General features: G+C 44.0%; 1 protein-coding gene across 1 annotated transcript; it reads left to right on the plus strand.

Annotated features, from left to right (window-relative positions):
• Positions 1-261: 261 nt before the first annotated feature.
• FAM83A (family with sequence similarity 83 member A) lies at positions 262-16,785 on the plus strand. Its single transcript, XM_057368203.1, has 5 exons — positions 262-1,425; positions 1,511-2,120; positions 4,921-5,088; positions 6,547-6,671; positions 11,626-16,785. The coding sequence occupies exons 2-5, from the start codon at positions 1,545-1,547 to the stop codon at positions 12,170-12,172; spliced, it is 1,416 nt and encodes a 471-aa protein (XP_057224186.1). The 5' UTR covers positions 262-1,425; positions 1,511-1,544; the 3' UTR covers positions 12,173-16,785.
• The last annotated feature ends 3,387 nt before the right edge of the window (positions 16,786-20,172 follow it).

Genomic DNA, 20,172 nt, shown 5'->3' on the forward strand with positions numbered 1-20,172 from the left:
ATGGCATCATTTTCGGCCTAATTGCGCAGAACAGGTCAGGAGATAATTAGTGACTTTCGTCCGCGTCTGGCAGCTGAGGGCGGATGTTGGGGGCGGAGGGAGGGACGGGGTAGTTTGTAAAATCACCCCAGGAACTCAGGRCGGCCCCGGCCCYGCCATCGCCCCGCCTCGGCCGCACTTGAGTGGGTTCTGCCCTTCGTCGCGGCGGGATTGATACCCGAGCCGTTTCCTACCCTTCTCTCTTTTTTCACATATTTGTTTGCCTCATCTATACCTGCAATTACTTTTTTTTCCCCACCCGATGGGGCACCTGACATAGGCACGGAATCTGTGGAGCTGCCCTGACAAACTGTCCCTGTGCGTCCCTGAAGACAGCCGTGCTCCCGAGSCGGGGCGGCGGGACCCTTTCCCTGCCCACACATGGCTTCAGCAGCCCTCGGCCCTTCCAGGARCCCCGGCTGGCAGCTCCCCTCGGTCCCCTCTGGAGCCGGGGCACGGAGCTGCGAGGGGCGAGGGCCAGCCCGTGTGAGGGAAGTGTGTCACACGTGGCTCTGCAGCCAGGCACGCACACAGGTATGGACACCTCGGGCAGGTGCCCTCCCGCCCCGCCTCTCCCGGGTCAGCCCAGCCGGCCCGGCTGCCCCCAGGCTCTGGCCTGTCATCCTTCTGCAACCCATCCACCTAATGACACAGCAGAGAGCTGCCAAGGGGACAACGTGACTCCAGAAGCTGCAGCCTGGGAAAAAAAAAAAAAAAAAAAAAAAAAAAAAAAAAGAAACCAACCGAACAACCTTAAATGTGCACAATCAGGTGATGAGTGTTTGTATTTCTGATGCTTTGACGCCAGCTCACAACCCTTCCTCCACGTAATTTTCAGGATGTTTGGGAAGGGGTGTTTTAATAGGATGAGGTAGTCACAAAGCTTTAAAGAAATAAGTGAGTGAATCGTCTATGGTAATAGCAACATACTCCGGACTGGGCACAGTGACGAAGTTCACATCTATTTTTAAGCCTGCCTGGCAGCATGTAGGTGCAGAAGAGAGCCCATGACCCTTTTTGCTGTTCKGAAGCCATGCACATGGCTGCTGTCTCTGTTCCAGTTCAACATCAGAGCTGTTKTTTCTTCCTAACGAGTGCTATGGGAAGACAGAGAAGCCTCAAGCTGTTTTAAAGATTGTGCAACGATGTTTGGGAGCCTACCTGCTTTTGCTTGAGTGCTTTCCTCACTCACATTTCACAGGATGCGACAGGAAGGGAAATACAATCGAATCCGACAACCGTGGTAAATTGGACTCGAATCCTTCATATGCCCTGGGGCTGAGGTGGGTGCCCCTCAGATAAGCAATCTAATCAGCTTTGCACTTGTGTCCCATCTGGAAACAGATTGTTGCCGGAGTACACCACCACCTGAGAAGCAAGCTTCAGGTTTGTTTTGAAGATAATTGTACAGACAAATTCAGGGAGTGTGAATTTGCCTGCGGTAATAAGATCTCTTTATTTTTATTCATAGTTAATTCGTTCAGCCAAGGTGATTTCATGCCAGAATGCAGTCTTCAAACAAGAAGCAGGATTGCACTGCCTGTGGCACGCATATGTATGGTGCCTACCCGGCAGATTGGCTGGTGCGACAAAGAGCCATGAACCACCCCAGACACATGGGTAAGATACGGAAAAGGCTGGAGGATATCAAGAACCAGTCCTCGAAGTTGACAAAAGTGGATTTCAGCCACAACGAAAGCATAAGATTGGCCACCGATGCCTTCTTGGATGGTGGGACGGACTCTTATCTCGAAACTCTAAGCAGAGAGGGCGAGGTGGATTTCCTCTCCTCGGTGGAAGCTCGGTACATCAAGGATAACGCCAAGGAGTCTTACTATGCACAGGAGTCCTCAGCCACCGACGGGGCGGCTGTGCCAAACCAGAACGATGCCAAGTCACTTCCTTCAGGGACCTACTTCCCCACCATTTCTGACAGCARTGAGTCGGCTCTGCTCCACACATGGATTACAGCCGAGAAGCCCTATTTAAAGGAAAAATCCACCGCCACTGTGTATTTCCAAACAGAGAAAAACAGCAACATAAGAGACATCATACGCCGGCACATCCACAAGACCACTCAGGTATGGGGAGAGAATTGCTGTTTCCTCTGCACTTGGTTGTCTCCATGCTTTTAAAAAGGTCAGGTGAACATGGTGTTTAATTTAAGGCAGTCTTGTGAATTGCAGTGTAGCTTTGCTCTAGAAAGTGGCTATGAAGAGCCTGTTATTGAACACAGGCAGTGTTTTCTTTAAAATATTCTTTTAACTCATGCCAATACTTTTTTATGTTGATGGTTTAAAAAAAAAAAACACTCCCTCTTCTCTCTTCTAACCTGCCATGTACGCAGTGGATTGAATATGATGTAGAAAGGGCAGCTTGGCTCTGTCCCCTCTCATATATCCCCAGCAGGACAGTTTGATATCTGTTCAGACCATTGCACCATTAATGAGAATTAAGCCTAAGAGAGCTCTCAGCCATTAGGAATTGTTCTAGGGGATTTGTGGGAGATGTGGGTGAAGGGGAGGCCAAAGAAAGGCAGGTGCATCTGGTATGTGAGCAGCCATCCCCAGAGGAAGGAAGGTACTCAGAAAATAGATCTTTCATCCCTAATGTGTTGCCTGTATCAGTTAAAATGTCATGTGGGCTCCATACAGAGACTCTGCAGTGTAACTTGGCACTTGGGAAAGGTGCATATGATGCCCCTKACTACGTACAGGTGATGGGGGCCACAAAAGTGCCAGCCACAAGCCAAAGGCAGGCTGCCCACATTCTGGGAAACCAGAAACTGAGCMGCTGGAGGGGGGACAGAAAGCTGCCATCGTGTGTGTTCTGGCAGCTCYCTTGTTTTCCTGGAAAAAAAATTGATACTTCAGGTCCTGTATTTACCACCATCCAGGAGTTTTACCTTTACATAAATTCGAAAGTGCACCAGGAGTTTCAACCAAGAAATGGTCAGGAGCCAAGCCAGGATGTAATGGGGCTGCCCAGCACAGACTTCTGAGCCCTCTAGAGCCACAGGATTCCTTCCRCTTGTTATTGCCCTGCAAGGGCAGGTGTTGGGCCTGATAACACAGGGTGTAATGGCAGGGGAGAAGGATCCCTGTTGGCAACTGCTCTGTCAAACCCTACAAGAGCTTACCACATCAGGGGAATTACAGATCAGTCATTTTAAGTGGAGGCATCAGGAAGATGCAAAAACAAAATAAATGTCCCTGCAATAATAGGTATCAGGTAAAACATGAAATCAGACCTATTTTCTGTCCCAACAAGAGGAGACAAGGGGGAAAATTGGAAAAATGTAATAAAAYTCCATGGTTCACATGACCTTCTCARTCATCTAATTTACATTATAAGAGTGTGCTGAAGCAACACTAATAGCATAAATTTGTCAACTGCTTTTTGAACACAATTTTCCAAAGGCAGCATTTATTAATTAGCGTCTGGTAAGGGTCCATCCTTGATAGCCTAGTATTTGCTATATGCATTGAAAAATAACAGATTAAAAACTGTGTTTGTGGATGATATCAGACTCCAAAGGATTGGCAAGTAATACTATAATATTAACATATTTGTGGAATTGGTGCAAACCATAAAGTGAAATCTGGGGCTAAAGAAGCAAAAACTACTGCAAAAAAGAGAGGAAACTAAGGTGCAGAAATATAAATTGGGAACAGGTGGTGAAAAGCAGTACCAGAGAGAATGGTCTGGAGCTGGGGCGTTAACAGGAAGTGCAGATGTGAGATATTGGACATAATTGTGCTTACCAAGCCATGGCAGAGCTCTTTCTGAAGCATCAGGCTTTGGCAGCAGGAGGAAGGTGTGGGATCCTCACTGCTTCACAAATAGTTTGGCTGCCTGAAGAGGATGCTGGCTGCACAGGATGTGCCTGGTCTTGCAGGATATCCTCATGGTGGCAGGGRGAATAAGCTTGCTGTTAGGTGTGGGCATTGGCTTTGGAGTAAGATTCAGTGCAAGCTGGAAGCAATTAGTAAGACCTACAGAGTAGGTCTAGTAAGATCTACAGAGTAGATCTAATTAGTAAGATCTACAGAGATGCTGTAGAGTTTGTTTTGATTGAAGGTGAGCACAGTCATGTGGAGAAAAAAGCACCTCCTGAAGATAAGTCAGGTAATAGCTGGGCTGAATTGACCCTTTCCATGGGCAATAGCAGACATCAGACAAGAGCAGCACTTTCTAGTATAGAACTGGTTTTGTATCCCATTTGCAGTTCCCTTGATCCACGCTGCCTGCAGGCTGTGCATTTAAATAGGTGTCAGGGCTTTTATGCCTAGTCCTGAGACTTTTACACACTGTTCTGCCAGCTGTGAATTGGGGAGCATGCATGTGTGGTCAAATTGTAACAGTCCATAAATTAATGTTTTTTAAAAGAAACAGATGGAGCCGTTGGAGTCTATCACCCCACCAAAAACAACAGGGTGAGGGCTTTAAACCCCGGGCTGTCCAGGTGTAAGTGATAAAAGAAAAAGCATCGTCCAGGGATTCTTGCTGAATGTATGTGGTTTAGACACSTAGTCAGCCATTTGGCAAGGGCTATGGTCTTTTATTTTGGCTACATCCTTATCATTCTCTGATTAAAATTTCAATATATACCTTGTGCTCTCACCTACAGATTCTTRGGTCACCTTGGGTTATATGTTGTGTATTATATTTGTTTTATATGAGCAAGAAAACAAAACAACGTGTCTTATCAATTTAGTGATTCAGGCACTTAGGGAGAAAACCAGAAAAAATACCCATATATAAMTGAATATTTGTGTTTGTTGGAATATTTTTAAACAAATAAACTACATSGTAGTGTCCTCACAGCAACCTTAAGTTATGTAAATTGACTCTGCTAATGCCTCTGCTCTTTTCCTGAAGGTGTTGGCTATCGTGATGGATGTGTTCACAGACACTGAGATTCTTTGTGACCTCCTGGAGGCAGCCAATAAGCGCCTGGTCTTTGTCTACCTRTTGCTCGATCATGGCAGCATAGATCTTTTCTCGGAGATGTGCGACAAGTTGCAGATTGCTGAGGATCTCTTCAAGGTACTGTGTCTCTGTGAAGCTCTTAGGCTGAGATTTGTCTGCCTAACTTCAGGCACTTGGAGCTAGAAGCTCATGGTTATGCTAGGGTCAATCCACCTTCTAATTAAAAGGGAGCAAGAGATTTCTTGGGGTAGTGTTAGCGCACCCAATTCCTCTTTGAAGGTGCCTACGTTTTCCCATGGATATTATAGGAAGGTAAGGCATTTTCATTAGGCCCTCAGATGAAAATAATCTTGGCCCTGAAGTCTTAAACATGTCTTAAGTAGCCCAGTAGAATTATCTAACATCAGCATWAGAGCTGCTTCTGTTTAATAGCTCTGCAGCAGCTGTGGTCTGGCAGCCACGAGAACAAGGTGTGCAAAACTCTTTTGCATGGCCACAGCTTGGTTTCACTGAGTGGTTTCTGGTAAAATGTGTTAAAGCTCTCCTTTAGAGATAATGCCTCARATTGAACAGGCTGTTAGTTTAATCTGCCTTCATCTCTGTCAGAGGGAACTGGCTTTAAAAGGATCCTCCTAGAGATCGTTTCAGTTGTTGCTTGAGATGCTGTAGAGCACCTGTGACATCTCCCTGGGTGATCCTGCAGAGGCCACAGACCTCTGGAATGGCAGCTGTGGGCACACAGGGAACCTGAGGGCATCTTACATGCGCCAAACACCTGTTTTTCWACAGCTGAATTCCATCCTAAATATACAAAGAAACTGAAATTAATAAAGCATGTTAATAACTGTTTGCATGTTTGTTAATCCTCACTTCTAAGGAAGAGCAAGCTTGTGCTATTTATTGTAAGTCAGCTGCTACAGCACATAGGTTTCAACAATGTGCAAGTCAAATCCTTGATGCCACTCATTTACTAAGGTCTTGATTCTGCAAGGTGTGTGTGTGGACAGCAGAKTCAGGCCCTGAAAGGCACAAGGACAGTGCAGAGCATCCCATAGGCCAGCTGACTTGCTTCTGCCTTCACACATGTACCTGCATCTGGTCCCAAGGGACAGCATTTGTCTGGGCTGCTCCAGTCAGTAGCATGTGTGTCCTTGCAGGCCCAGATGGATTGGAGGAGTGGAGGTTTTGCCCTGCTGTGTCTTGCCACAGCCAATGTAAATCCAGGGAGTACAGCTACAGCAAATTGTTCCTGGGGTGTCAGTGGGAGCAGCTGTGGATGCATCCTGTGCTCCTTTTGGTCAGGGTAGGGTCATTACTGTTACACGGCACAGCTCCATCTGCATGAGCTTCTTTGCAGGTTTATATCCCCAGTGAAACAAGTAACCCCGTGACAAGTGAGAGACCTTGGCTAGCCTTCCTTTGGACATAAACCTCCCAATATCACATCAGAGAGTCCATGAAGAAATCTGACATTGGGGCAGTGAAGAGCTAAAAGCAGTGGGAGGAAAGAGCCCTCCCTGTCTGATTTTTAATTAAAAAGAAATGTAATTCACTCAATTTTATTTTCATTTACAGAATATTTCAGTCCGCAGTGTTACTGGAGAGGTTTACTGTGCCAAATCAGGCAGGAAATTTTCAGGACAAATACGAGAAAAATTTCTTATCTCTGACTGGAGATATGTGCTCTCTGGATCTTACAGGTGAGAAAAGCCATTGCAGTTCATGTCTAGGTATTCTTTTATGATTTTTAATACTTCTTCCCAAAAATGTGCTGTGGAAATTTTTGCACAAGGTAAGAAGTTTTTGTTCAAAAAAAACCGCCCTTATGTTTTCAAATATGTGCCATTTTTCAAAAATCCACTTAACTTGTTTTAAAGCTGCTATTAGGTCTTTATGGAGCATGGGTTTTAATTTAAGTGTTCGGAAGCTAATGTAAACAACTTTGCCAGTGCAGCCCTGGGGCAAAACTAGAAATGTGTACAGCTTAATATTATGTTTTCCTCATTGTTTGGGTTCTCAGGTGCTGTGATCATGAGACATGATACATTTCTGTCTCCCTCGGGATTCCTTAATGTAGCATATGTCACTCAGCTTATCTGAGGATTTGTTCTTCTTATGACAAATTTCATGATTAAAGGTAAAATAGAAATACTTCAGAGATTTACTGTTTTTCTCTGTTTCATTAATAGGCAGGCAATAAATATCTGCATAACTGCTGTGCCTCCACTTTTCTTGCTTTTAAAAAATTTTCCTGTTTGTTTGTTTGTTGATTTTTTGTTTTGTTTGTCCTGCTATAATTATTTCAGGTAGTGGATAATACCATCTCAACAACTGCATTTTTAATTAAGATTCTAGATCCTCTGGCCAGGGAATTTCAGGAGACCGAGCTTGCATCAAATAAATTAAGTTTCTAAGTATCAYGGCTATATAGATAAATTTCACAAATGACCAAGTGTATCCTGGAAATCCAGATACAAAAATGCAAGTTGTGATTATTTMATTTAAAGGATGCAATTGTTTTTCTGAATCCCAGTTTACTATTTGAAAGCTTAAATGCTTCTGGTCAGATAAAACTGTGCCACCAGGAAGATTACAGAACTACAGTCATGAAGGAAAAGGTGAATATGTGGGGATGGGCTGCAGGAGTTCAGATGCACACAGACACAGGATCCACTTTTCATTCCATTTCTAAATGAACCATCAGACAAAAATGGGTGGACACTCAGGGTTTGTTTTTTTTAATTGAGTGCTCTTTTGTTTTYTTGTTAATTTGGGTGTTTTTTAATCCCTCATCAAAGATGTTTAGAAATGCAACATCATATAACTTGTATAGAGTACAAGTGAAGGATATGTGGGAGAAGGACAGAACAAGATCAACTTTCTCTGGCCAAGATGATTCCTTTTGGTTTGTCGGTCAATACTAAAAAAACTTTCAAAAACACTCAAAAGTCCTGTGCAGTCACTTCTGTCTTTCTCTACTGCTGCTGAAAATCCTCTAAATCTCAGGAACTTTGTCAAAGTATGCAATTCTGTATCCAGCAAGCAAACAGAGAGTGGTGAGGAACAAGTCTATACACTTCAGCATACTCAGCGCCATTTTGCAATTCACATGGGCTAGAGCTGGCTGTCAATATGTGGCATTTCTTGCTAGTTCTCACTTTATTAATCTGAAAGATTTTTGTTATGCCTTAATCTTATCCACCAACCTCTTCAGGTGTAAACAAGAATGATGTTGAGTGAAACAGACCCAAACACTTCTGCAATGCGTTTGTTKGAAGTCAGATCTTAAAATTGACACTAAGATTTTAAAATACAACACCAAATTTCACCTAAGTGCTGTGCTATGCATGATGTTGTAATAGTTGGAGGAGGAATAGGCTGAGGAAATTAAATAGTCCTTCAGGACATATTTCTCTAAAAGGGACCCTGACTCACTGTTTCACAAAGTTTTTCAGGACAGAATGTATTTGCCTAATGGATAACAAAGACTGAATCAGGCAATTAATTAGAGACAAAGCAACCACCCCCCAGTCTGTGGCATCTCCAGCTCTGGAGTGTTTTTTTAAAAGAACATTAAAAAATCACTGCTTGGGTCAGTGTGGATAAGTGTGGTCCTGCTGAGTGGGCAGMCTGGAGCTGAGAAGCTTCTGAAGGCTGTTTGCACACATCAGCACAAGTGCAGGCGTGAGTGGTTTAAGTTAGAGTTTTACTCTCAACTTTTATTGCCAGTGTCTATGGTGAGGGGTAAGGATGCAGTATTTCTTTTTTCTGTCTCTCTGTCACTACCTCATCCTATGATAACTGTTGCTCCCTTTTTAAAATGAATTTGAAATTAGATAATGCACAAACTCAGCATTGCTAAAGAAGGCAAAATGAAAACAGCAGAAAGCACAGACCTTGATCCCCAGAGTCAGCTGAGTATCTCCCTGGCTGTCAGCTGAAGGCCACTGGCCTTTTCCGAGTCAGTATCTAACAACCAACATGGACATGCTTTGCCAAGAGCAGCAGTTCAGGTGGGGCAGGTTTCTCACACTCAGGTTATCCACCAGTAGGCAATAAGAACATGTAGGTTAACCCATGAGCCCAGCTGAAAACCCCTGTCCTTCCTTCCCTTTYACATTCCGTGTGTGTTGTGCTGCTCGTTGCTGCAGCGCTGCAAACAGGAGGGTGAGAACATCCCTAGTGAACTGCAGCTCCAGCAAAGCGGAGGGGACACTCAATATGAAACAGACCCAGTGCTGAACAGGAGAGGTGGGCTTTGATTGAGACAATGAGAAATGAGAGGGTCTGTAACAGGACATGGCACAAAGCCCTGGAAAGATGGCCAAGAAGTATCTTATCCGTGACTGAATTTGTGATCCAGCAAGCCAGGCATCACTTTTTTGTGCTTTCTCTTCTTTTGATGGGCTTCACTCAAAAAAGYGTGGGAGAAAAATGATCTTTCTGGACAGGTGGTGACAATAACAGACATCTCTGAGCATTCAAAATTGTAAACCAAGGAGCAAAACAGGGCCTAAAACCTAAACAATGCATTTTCTCTTAGAATTAAGCCACTGARAACCTGTTAAGTCTTTTATGCCAAGTATTTTGTTCTTCAGCGAAGGGCACAGAATGTAAATTGCTGCAACTCACTACATAACAAGTCCACAAGCATTTGTTTAAAATCACTAAGAACTTATCTTGTAACTTTGAGCTGACCCATTTGCCATCCATTCTTGGAGAATCTTTGGGGTATTAATTTAATCTGATTTTCTCTGTTTACAAGGGCTACAGATAAGATCAATGAGTATTGATCACAAACTAGTATCTGTCCCTCAGGTACTCCAGGAAGTTACATGTGGGAGTAAATTATCAAAATTGAGCAGATTTTTCCTCTTGTTTTGTTAGGCTTTTAAAAGCCAAATGGCTTTTAAATTTAATTGATCCTCATTTCTGTCTAAATTTTCTTTTATAAACTAGATGTATCTCTAGTGTATAAACATGCCACATTAGACCTAAGCCCTTTTATGAGTTCATAACCTTCAATGTAGATATCCTAGACTAATTGTCAGTATTTCTGTATTTATTTCTGACTTACTGTCTCCTTAAGTTAAATGAAAGACATGTAAAGGTAGAGAGCAGTGCTTAGTGAATAAAGGCGATGTTGAGCTGGCACAGCAGATGTTACACATTCAGCAGGGAGTTAGCTTGCTCTTTACCTTGGCTCCTAAGCTTTTGTCCATATTTAGAATTATTTGAACTCAATGGATGAGAAGTACCTGTATTCTGGTAACTTACWGTGTGTTTTCATGTCCAGTCATAAAACATACAGGATATATTGTATGGGTGCCCAGTGGCATTGAACTGATTTCTTCACTCCTTCCTCTGCTCCTGAAGCAACAGTATAAAACCACTGTATACCTTAAACCCAACCCTCTTTAGGAATCTCTGGACAAGCAGATGTAAATTGTCTCTCTTACTGCCTCAGTATCAGCTCAGGCTGTCAGTCCCACTGAGCTTCACAGGAGTTTTATCAAAACATGACAAGAACAAGAATAAGATTTTAAGGGCACACACCTACAGCCAGTCTGGCTCTCATCAGTCCTAGTGCAAATCCAGTGTAGCTAATAAAGTCATGCAGGAATAACCATGGCAGTTTTGCCAACACAGAATAACCTCAGGTTCAAATYCATTGCTGCTCTGTATCCTCTGCTGCACAGCTCAAGCCCTGGTCAGCTCAGGGAGTAATTACATTTCATTTTCTCAACTATGCTCGTTTTATTGGTGCTACTGCTGCTCAGACATGGCAGCCTGCACAACACAATCAAGCTGGCTTGTGGTTTTGTAAAAGCACAAATTTATGTTTGCTTAGTGGATTAGGGAAGCACATAAAAGAAAAATAATTTAAAAGGTGTGGGTTATCCTAAGGTGTGTTCTGGACTATCAGAATTAAAATTACTGTGGTGTTTCTCCTTTACCTTATAGTATTATATTTATTTTTGGAAATGCTGTAGGAAATATTTATAATTTCATTTTCTCTGTAGTGAAAAAWACAAGCATTTGTCAGGTGTGGCAGCTTGTTTTATGGTGTGGGACGTGACAAGAAGGTTGGGGTTTTGTGTGTTTCTCTTGACCAATGCAGAAAGATTATGGAAAAATGAAAACAAAGGATGGTTCTTCTTTCCTAGACTTTTTKATGTCATTGGAGTGGTTGAGAGTTACTAAGTGGCATGGCATGCTGCAAGGTACAAGGTACAATTTATGTCTGTGCAGATAAATGTGGCAAAACCTGAATTTATGCATTCTTTTTGGAAGAGAGGTACCCAGAAGAGGGGTCTAAACTCCTTCCCATGGAACAGACACCTAAACCTTGGGTATTGTATCTGACATTTATCCCTGCAGTGGATCTGGATCACCACTCCCTTTAGGAGGTTGCMTAACTTCACAAGGTTTCTTAAAGGTTTTAGAGGCAGCTACAATAATAAAAATTGATCCAAGTCAAAGAGCGCTGATGTGAACTGACCTGAAATTCAACTGCGACACCATCTTCATCCTGTGTTTAGACAAGAAGCTTCAGCAGTGAWACACATTTGCCTTCCGCATCACCCCTGCGGGGGATCTGCAGTTGCTGATGGCCAGTGTTAACTCTAACCTTTACCTTGTCTCTCCCTCCAGCTTCACATGGTTGTGTGGCCAGGTTCACCGTAACCTCCTCTCTAAGTTCACGGGCCAGGTTGTGGAGCTGTTTGACGAGGAGTTCCGGCACCTGTACGCGCTGTCCAAGCCCGTGAGGGGCCCCAGGTCCCCGCCACGCAGCCTCCCCTTCCTGTTCAGCAGGAGCTGGGCCCCCTCACGCAGCCTCCCCTACAGCGAAGAGGAGAGTGCCAACACCCTTTCCGACTCCCTCAGCAGCCTCTCAGCTGGCAGCACCCACCAGACCAAGCAGACCCCAGGAACTCTCATGTTCAACAGCAACTTCACTCCCCAGTCACCTCTCCACCGAGTCAATTCCTTCCACAGCTATGTCTCCTTCACTCCCCCGCCTCCACAGAAGGCCATCCAGCCTAACTACTATCAGCCACAGTATGTAGCCGAAAATGCCACCGTTCCCTATAACAACATGAACATTTACAGACCCATAAGACTCAGGCAAGAGGAACCGAACAGGACAGGGTTAAGCTCCTCCTGGAGATGCCTCCACAAAGCTAACCCGTTTGCATAATAACCACCTTGTTTGGAAATGCAAGTAAATATAGCGAGGAGCTGTTTAGCAATCGCTTGTGTGCTGATGAATATAGAAATTCTGTATAATACAAAATGAGGATGATTTCAAGCCTCTTATTTTGCTGCTTATGGATGCTTCATTTCCCTGATTAAAAAGCCAAGCCTGCTAACGTGTGAACCTCAGGTGTATCAGGATCCCAGGAAGAACACATCTGAATAATGCTGCTCACAGTAGAACACTCCTGCTACCTAACACCTGCCCATGGCAGTACATTTCTGTACCAGAAGTACAGTAACTTATGTCCAGGTAACTGAAAGGGGGAAAGGCACAGTTTATTACTGTGCAATTTATGGAATTTAACAAGGAGACTAAAGGCTGCTATTTCCATGGCAAAGAGAGGCAATGCTGACCTTTGTGCTGTCATGAAACCTTAATCTTGATTTCAGGGGACTCTCTTCAGGCTGGCAGGGAAGCACAGGTCCAGCCACAGCACTGTCTCAGAGCTCTCTCTCTGCTTGAGCTGCACAGAAAGGATGGCTGTTCCCAAGGATTCTTAGGAAGGGACCTGGTACCCATGACATGGACTGAGATCAACAGTTCCAGTTACAGAAGACACGTTCACCCTATGTTCACTCCACTTGCCAGCAGCRTCCCAGCACACTTGGTTACAAACTTCCAATCCTGCCAGCTCAGGGCAACTGTCCTTATTGCAGGGCAGCTGTGAAGGTTGGAAAATGAAGCTGAGTTAAAGAAGCAAAGTCCTACTAGTAACACACCAGGACTGGGTTCCAATTCATTTAAATGCACATGAATCTTTGAAATCCTCTCTGTGGTCATTTGATTGAACATGAAGTTAGAGATATTGCTGAGTTCTTCATGGTCTCTGATTTTCAAACTGAGTGTCTGTAGTGCCCATGGACTACAGTTATAAAGGGAGTTACAGAGGTTCAGCAGCTTGAACCAAACCAGAAAAACTTTCTGCCAAATAATCGATGAAAACTAAGGAAGCTTCTGTAAGCAAAAGTAAGAAAATTCATGAAACAAAGGATTTCCATCCAAAGTTACAAAGATGCCCAACATCTATTGATTTATCAGTGATTTTTTTTTTCACACCTGCTTTGGATCGTCTTTCATCTGCCTCCAACAGAAAACAGAATGCTAAACACACCCTAAGCACTTCTGGCTTGTTTTCCTTGACTTCTCACCTGCTCAAAAAGGAATACAGTTTAATTATGTAGACTGTGGATGATGAAAATTATATGCAGATGAATATTTCTCATTCTTGGAAGAGCAATAATTTTGGAAGCATGCCAGTAAAGTTTAAAGGACATTGTGAAAGGTACAGGATGGACACATCCTGCTCTATCTTCAGTATGGGTGTTTTAACCAGTAACATCAAATTTTGGAGTCCAGAATAATAATCAACTATTGCATATAATTGTAAATTCTGTACATAGCAACATTTTTTGGATTCCTCGGGAAGAAGGGAAATTTGATTTTCATTCCTATGATAATTCTACTTAATTATGTGAATATAACAACCATTCAAATAAAAGACTTTTGTCTCTGCATGTTCTCTTGCCCTGTACACCTTATTCTCTTCTCTTTCAAAAGTTGAGTGAGTCCCATGCAGTCAAAGCCCAGATGAAGACGAAACACATTTTATTTCTTCTGAAATCAACAACAGAATTAAGGTGTCCTAAAAGACTAATTAAGACTTTCCTTCTAAATGTGGTTCACTTCACTGATCCTGTTGTGGCTCAGCTGGGATGGTACCGAGGGGGATGTGGGGAAAACTTTGTAGACCTTCATTTCCTCAGGCCATGACCTGTGAAGTCCATGAAGGAGCTCTCTTCATCTCTGTGGGGCAAGACAATTTGCCTGCAAAAGTTTTGGAGAGCACAGCTAATGAAAAGTGGATAAGGGTCAGGCTAATAACCCAGAAGGACCACTGTGAGCTAAGAGTTAATTTGAGCTGGATCAGGAAAACATCTTTTGTTGGTTCAGACAACATCTGAATGTGAACATCAAATGAATGAAATTTCAGTTTTGATGGAAAACAATCAGTTTACAATTTCAGCAATGAGTTATGCCAAAAATCCTAACAGGCCCCCACAAGCATGATCACTTAGTGATCAAGGGCAACATGTTTATAGTCAGCTGCAGAATGTCATGAAGGCCACAGCAGGTGTGGACCTGCCCTGTCCATCTGGCAAGGGAAGGGCTCCGATAAACTCTGCTACCACACGGTGCACCCTCCTCAAGTCTGAGGATGACACCCAGCTGAGTCCTGCCGGTGAATCATTTGAGAGAAGGGATGTTGTCCAGAGGGAACTGGACAGGCCGGGGGCCCACGTGAACACCATGAAGTTCAGCAAGGCCAAGTGCGAGGTCCTTGACCTGGGGCAATCCAAAGTACCTGTGCAGAGTAGGGGATGAATGGATGGAGAGCAGCCTAGAGGACAGCTTGGGAATACTGGTGGATGGTGCATTGGACATGAGCTATCACTGTGCATATGTAGCCCAGAATGCCAAATGCGCCCTGGGCTGCATCCAAAGCCCCATGGGCAGCAGGGGGAGAGATGGAATTCTGCCCCTCCGCTCTGGTGAGACCCATCTACAGTGCTGCACCCATCTCTGGGTACACACCCTACAAAGGCCACTGATTACCCTTCTTAGTGACTCACAATATCTCATCAGGGCTTTGCTGAGGCCTGTTGGATTCCCCTGCTGCCCTCCTATTTTGTCCTTTTTAGTCGCATTTTAAAGGAAGATAATCTAGGTGGGGCTAAAAAGTTTAAATAAAACCAACCTCCAGATTATCTACAGAAGTGAATTTCTAATTAAGTGATTTTTTTGGAGATGTTTAGACATTTTTGGAATGGGATTACCTGTGGAGAGCAGCAGGGGCCCGCAGTGGGTCCCTGCAAAACCCAGGTGAGGCCTCAGAGCACCCTGGAAGGCAATTAAGTCCCCATGTGGGCCTCTGCAGAGTCCAAGAAAAGCCCCAGGGCTTTCTGGAGGGCAACTCTGCCATGTCAGAGCACCATTGGTGGTAGCAGCAATGGGGACAATCCTTTCATGGCTGGTTCTGTGCGTGTCCTTACCAGAGGGAGCAGAGAGCAGGCAAGTGCCACTGCCTAAGGGACTGTCATGCGCCAGGAAAGGATGTTTGCGGGACACCATGAACCCACTGCTGCCTCAGTGTTCACACCCTGGAACTAAGTTGGATGAATGGGCTGGGCTTGGCCAGGGTTTTCTGGAGTGTCCCTTCCCCATCCTGAACTAGCCCTGCAGGTCTTTCAGCTGGTGTTCTGTGAGCAAGGGCTGCCCATTAAGGTGGTTTGGAATGTGCATCCTGGTGTCCAGATGTACAACTCACACCAGATCCCACCAGCAATTGCTGCTCACACTGGAAGCACCCAGAGGAGCCTGTGCTCGAGGAAATTCCCTGTGCTTACTGCCTGTGCACCTTGGAGCATTTCATTGATTGTTTCTTCCACAGGCTGCTCCCAGTCACCTGGGACTTCACCTGACTTCCATGACTTCAAATACCATGGAGAGTGGCTAGGCAACTACACCAGCCAATTCCCTCAGGACTCTGGGACACATCTCGCCAGGTCCCATAGACTTGGATATGTTCAGGTTCCTCASGTGCTCTCAAAACTGATCTTCTTTAACAGTGGGAGGGACTTGGCTTCCTCAGTCCCTGCCATGAGAGCCATCCACTCAAGAAGTGTGGGAGGAGAGGCTGCCAATGAAAACTGAGGCAGGAAATTCATTGAGTTCCTCAGCCTTCTCCTTGTCCATTATCAGTTTGCCAGTTCTTCCACAGGCTGCTCCTTTTTTTTTTTTTTGTGAGAAACACAATCCCTTGGTCTTATCCTGTTAATCCTCCAAGAAAACAAAGACCATCCAGGTGTCCTTTTTCCTCAATAATTGCATACCATTCTCCTCCTTTCCAGGACCCTTACTAGGCCTTTCAGCTGTACCTTGATCCCAGATCTTGGAAACTATTTCCAGTTTATCCTGTAATGGACAAGATGATGGGGAATAGTGAGCAGGGATTTGCCATATGAGACAGTTCTGCCTTACACTGTATCACATGAGGCAGGAAGGTCAGCTGACTCATATAAAAAAAAACCTCCCCAGGGCCCTGAAGTACTGTCAATGTTCTAGTTTCCCAGAATTTGTCACCATTGAACCCCATGTTACCTTACCTATTGAACCCCCCAATGATTGATGCTGCCCCAGTTTTAGTACCTTCCCAATGTCATCTAGCAAGGACAATTAGGTGAACTCACCCAGTACTGGCTGTGTCAGGTGCCATCACTATTCTCACCAGGTGGGGAGACCACAGACTTCCACCTGGATTTCCAAATTGCTATCAGAATRGGTGTGCTTTCATTTTTCATCTAGCTTGTGTATGTGTACCAGAAAGAAGGCAGAAGTTGGCACTACCAAAAACCCCTTTGCTACTGCCAGCCATAAAGGTGCCTCCAGACTGGGAGCACAAGCAGGACCCCATGTTACAACCCTTGATTCCTCATTTTTACAATGACTCCCTGCTGATGGAAAATAGAGAATAAATAAATTTTTGTTTTCCTCTGTTTCCTTGTGCAGCCTTTGTTTTTTTCTCTATTAAACTGCCTTTATTGTGAACCACAGGTCTTTTTATTTTTCCATCTTATTTTCTTCTTCCCTGCGATGCTGGGGAAGGAGGGGTTGGTAGAGCATCAGGGTGGGCACCTGGCAGTAGGCCAAAGTCAACACTCCCACTCAGTGATAGGATGACGGATGATGGTTTTAAATTGAAAGAGGGTAGATTTAGACAGGACACAAGGAAGAAATTTTTTATCATTAGGGTGGTGGGGCATTGGAACAGGTTGCCCAGAGAAGTTGTGGATGCCCCATCACTGACAGTGTTCAAGGTCAGGTTGGATGSRGCTTTGAGCAACCTGGTCTAGTGGAGGGTTACCTGCCAACCCCCTAGGCAGGAATTGGATGACTTTTGAAGTTCCATTCCAACCCAAACCATTCAATGATTCTGTGATGAAAACTGTGTGAATGTTACTAATTACAGCATGAACACATTCCCTCACCTCAAAGCCAGCAGCATTCAAACATTCAATAGCAAGACACATAATTAAGATTGTGTTTTTAGACAGCAATCATTTCAGGAGCATTGGAACTGGCGGCAGAGGGTCCTTCCCAAAGCACCTGAACCACAAGCATTAAAATAACAAAAATCAAATCTCAGTAACTGTTAGTAGATTCTCACTTGCACTTTGCAATACTAAAATTTGCTGTTTAACTCAGAATGGAATACTGATGCATGTACTAATACCAACAATAATATAATAAAAGCCAAATCATGAAAAAGTCTGTTACAGGAAGATGTAAAAGCAACATGCAGAACGTAGAAGCAACAATGAGGCATTCAATGCAAAGTGGAAATGCAAAGCCACTCTGGAAACATGATCAGAAACAGAAAACTGGAATTAGAAGAGACACAAAAAAAGGAAGAGGCAGGCCAAAAAAGGAGGAACCAAAGTAGCTGAGAGATAGCCAGGCAAAAGTGGAACAAAGGAACATTTTATAGCCCCAGTGCAAAACACTGGTTATTTGGAACAGTAACTATGTGACATGTTCAGAACAACATAAATATTGTTTTCTTTGCAGTAGTTAAAACCAATGTTTTTGCTTTATTGTTATGTTTTAGAAAATACTGCCTGTTCTTAAGAGCTACCACTTGCCTTTAATTCCTGGAGCCAGTGGGGAGTTAATTTTTGTGTTCCCGGCCGAATAAATGATGTAAAGTCAAACAGTCTGCACAGATACCAGAAAGTTTCCAAATCACCTTGGCTAGCTGCTGTGTATTTTGGACATCTCAGTCGCAAAATGACAACATTTGGCAAGTGTTTAATTTGCTGCTAAAACAGTTCCAATCTTATTTGTGGAGCCAAATAATCTGGTGAGTTTCCATCAAATGTCTATACAGACCTGGTTACACAAAAGCTTGTGTTCTAATGTCCTAAGAGCTGAGATCAAACATATTACAGCCTTTTTATGTGGCTACTCATGACCTTCAGTTTAAGAAGAAAGTGGGAGATGTCCGTGTTTCATTTTCTTGCTAACATATTTAGCATTAAGCTTTCCATGTTTGCTGTTTTTGCTGTAAGATTCTCCTGATTAATCCTTGTAATTAATTTACAACACTTTGTGGACAGACTCTTTTGAAAAATTACGACACCTCTTAGTCTTAAAAGCACCCCGAGCCCTTCAACAGGGCTTCACTGTGACCCAACTATAGCGCTGCACAAATGCACACAAGAATTTCCACCTAGCAAAGCACACGCATGACTAAACCAAATCTTCTGTGGTACATTATGAGTGCACTAATGCTTACCCAAGTATACTTGCCAAGTCATCATCTTTTGTAACAAGCTGACCAGGATGTGGTTTAATCGCATTAACTCACCAAACTATCAAAGGTAATTTGACGTGGCTGAAGGCAATATTCCATTTTTCTGGAGAAGTTTCAGTCAACTTAGCACAGGGCTAAACCACACCAAGGGTTCAGTCTTCATCTTCATCAGTGACACGGACGAAGGGACTGAGTGCTCCTTCAGCAAGTTTGCAGATGACACCAAGCTGAGTGGTGCARTTGACACACCTGGAGGATGGGATGCCATCCACACGGACCTGGACAAGCTCAAGATGAATCTCAGGAGGTTTAACAAGACCAMGTGCAAAGTGCYRCATCAGGGTCAGGGCTACCCYKGWATCAATCCAGGCTGGGGGATGAACAGATTGAGAGYAGCCCTGTCCAGACTTGGAGGTGCTGCTGCGTGAGAGGCTGGACATAACCCAGCAAAGGGCACTTGCAGTCCAGAAAGACAAACATGTCCTGGGCTGCATCCAAAGCCCTGTGGGCAGCAGGGCAAAGGAGGGGATTCTGTCCCTCTGCTCTGCTCTGCTGAGATCCCACCTGCAGTGCTGCATCCAGCTCTGGGATCCCCAGCAAAGGAGGGACATGAACCTGTTGAAGTGAGTCCAGRGGAGGCCACAAAGATGTTCAGAGGGGTGGAGGACCTCTCCTAATAAGAAAGGCTGAGAGAGGTAGTGGTGCTCACCAGCCTGGCTCTGGAAAGATTGGGCCCTTACAGTATGTAAAAGAGGATAAAAAAGAGCTGGAGAGGGACTTTTTAAAAGAGCCTATGGTCACAGGGCAAGGGGGAATGGATTCAAACTTAAAAGAAGGCGGATTTAGATTAGGAAGAAATTCTTTGCTGTGAGAATGGTGAGACACTAGAACAGGTTGCCCAGAGAGGTCTAGTGGAAGGTGTTCCTGCAGGTGGCAGTGGGSTTGGAACTAGGTGATCTTTAGTGTCTCTTCCAATCCAAACCATTCTATGATTAGTGAGAGGTTCCTTAATCCRTATCTTAAAGCTTTAAAATTCACCTAAAAGTAGTGGATATAATCCACACATGGTGAATTATCATTCAATTGTGAATGATATGTAAGGTTTTGGCAGTGTTTAGTACTCCAGAAAGAAAACACAGGAACACATAAGAAAAGGGGCAGCAAASTATGTCTAAGAGACTCCTAGTTTTAAATTAAACCCATTATAGAACACTTCTACAAAAATTAAGTCTTACAGTTTAAAATGGAGAAGAGCACACCATGTATGTCTGAAATGCAAACGACTCTGAAATGTAAAACACTTCAAATGAAAGAAACTATAGGAGGATCTTTGCCCTGTTCTAGAAGCCCAAAGCACAGAGCACCAGTACTTCAGAAAGCAAAGCCATGGATGGGAAAGCACAACAGAGGGAGCTGGGTGAGGCAGAAACAACACTGCCTGTTYTCACAGCAAAGATCTTCCTTGCAGGCTTTTACAAAGGATATGATGTGACTAAACACTCTTCAGTATGTATAAACAACCTTGACAGTTTTTCTCCTCTCTCATCTAAGCACACTGAACACAAGACTA

The sequence above is a fragment of the Malurus melanocephalus genome, unplaced genomic scaffold, assembly GCF_030028575.1.
Source record: "Malurus melanocephalus ecotype Western Australia unplaced genomic scaffold, MMel_1.1 scaffold_3, whole genome shotgun sequence".
NCBI lineage: Eukaryota > Metazoa > Chordata > Aves > Passeriformes > Maluridae > Malurus > Malurus melanocephalus.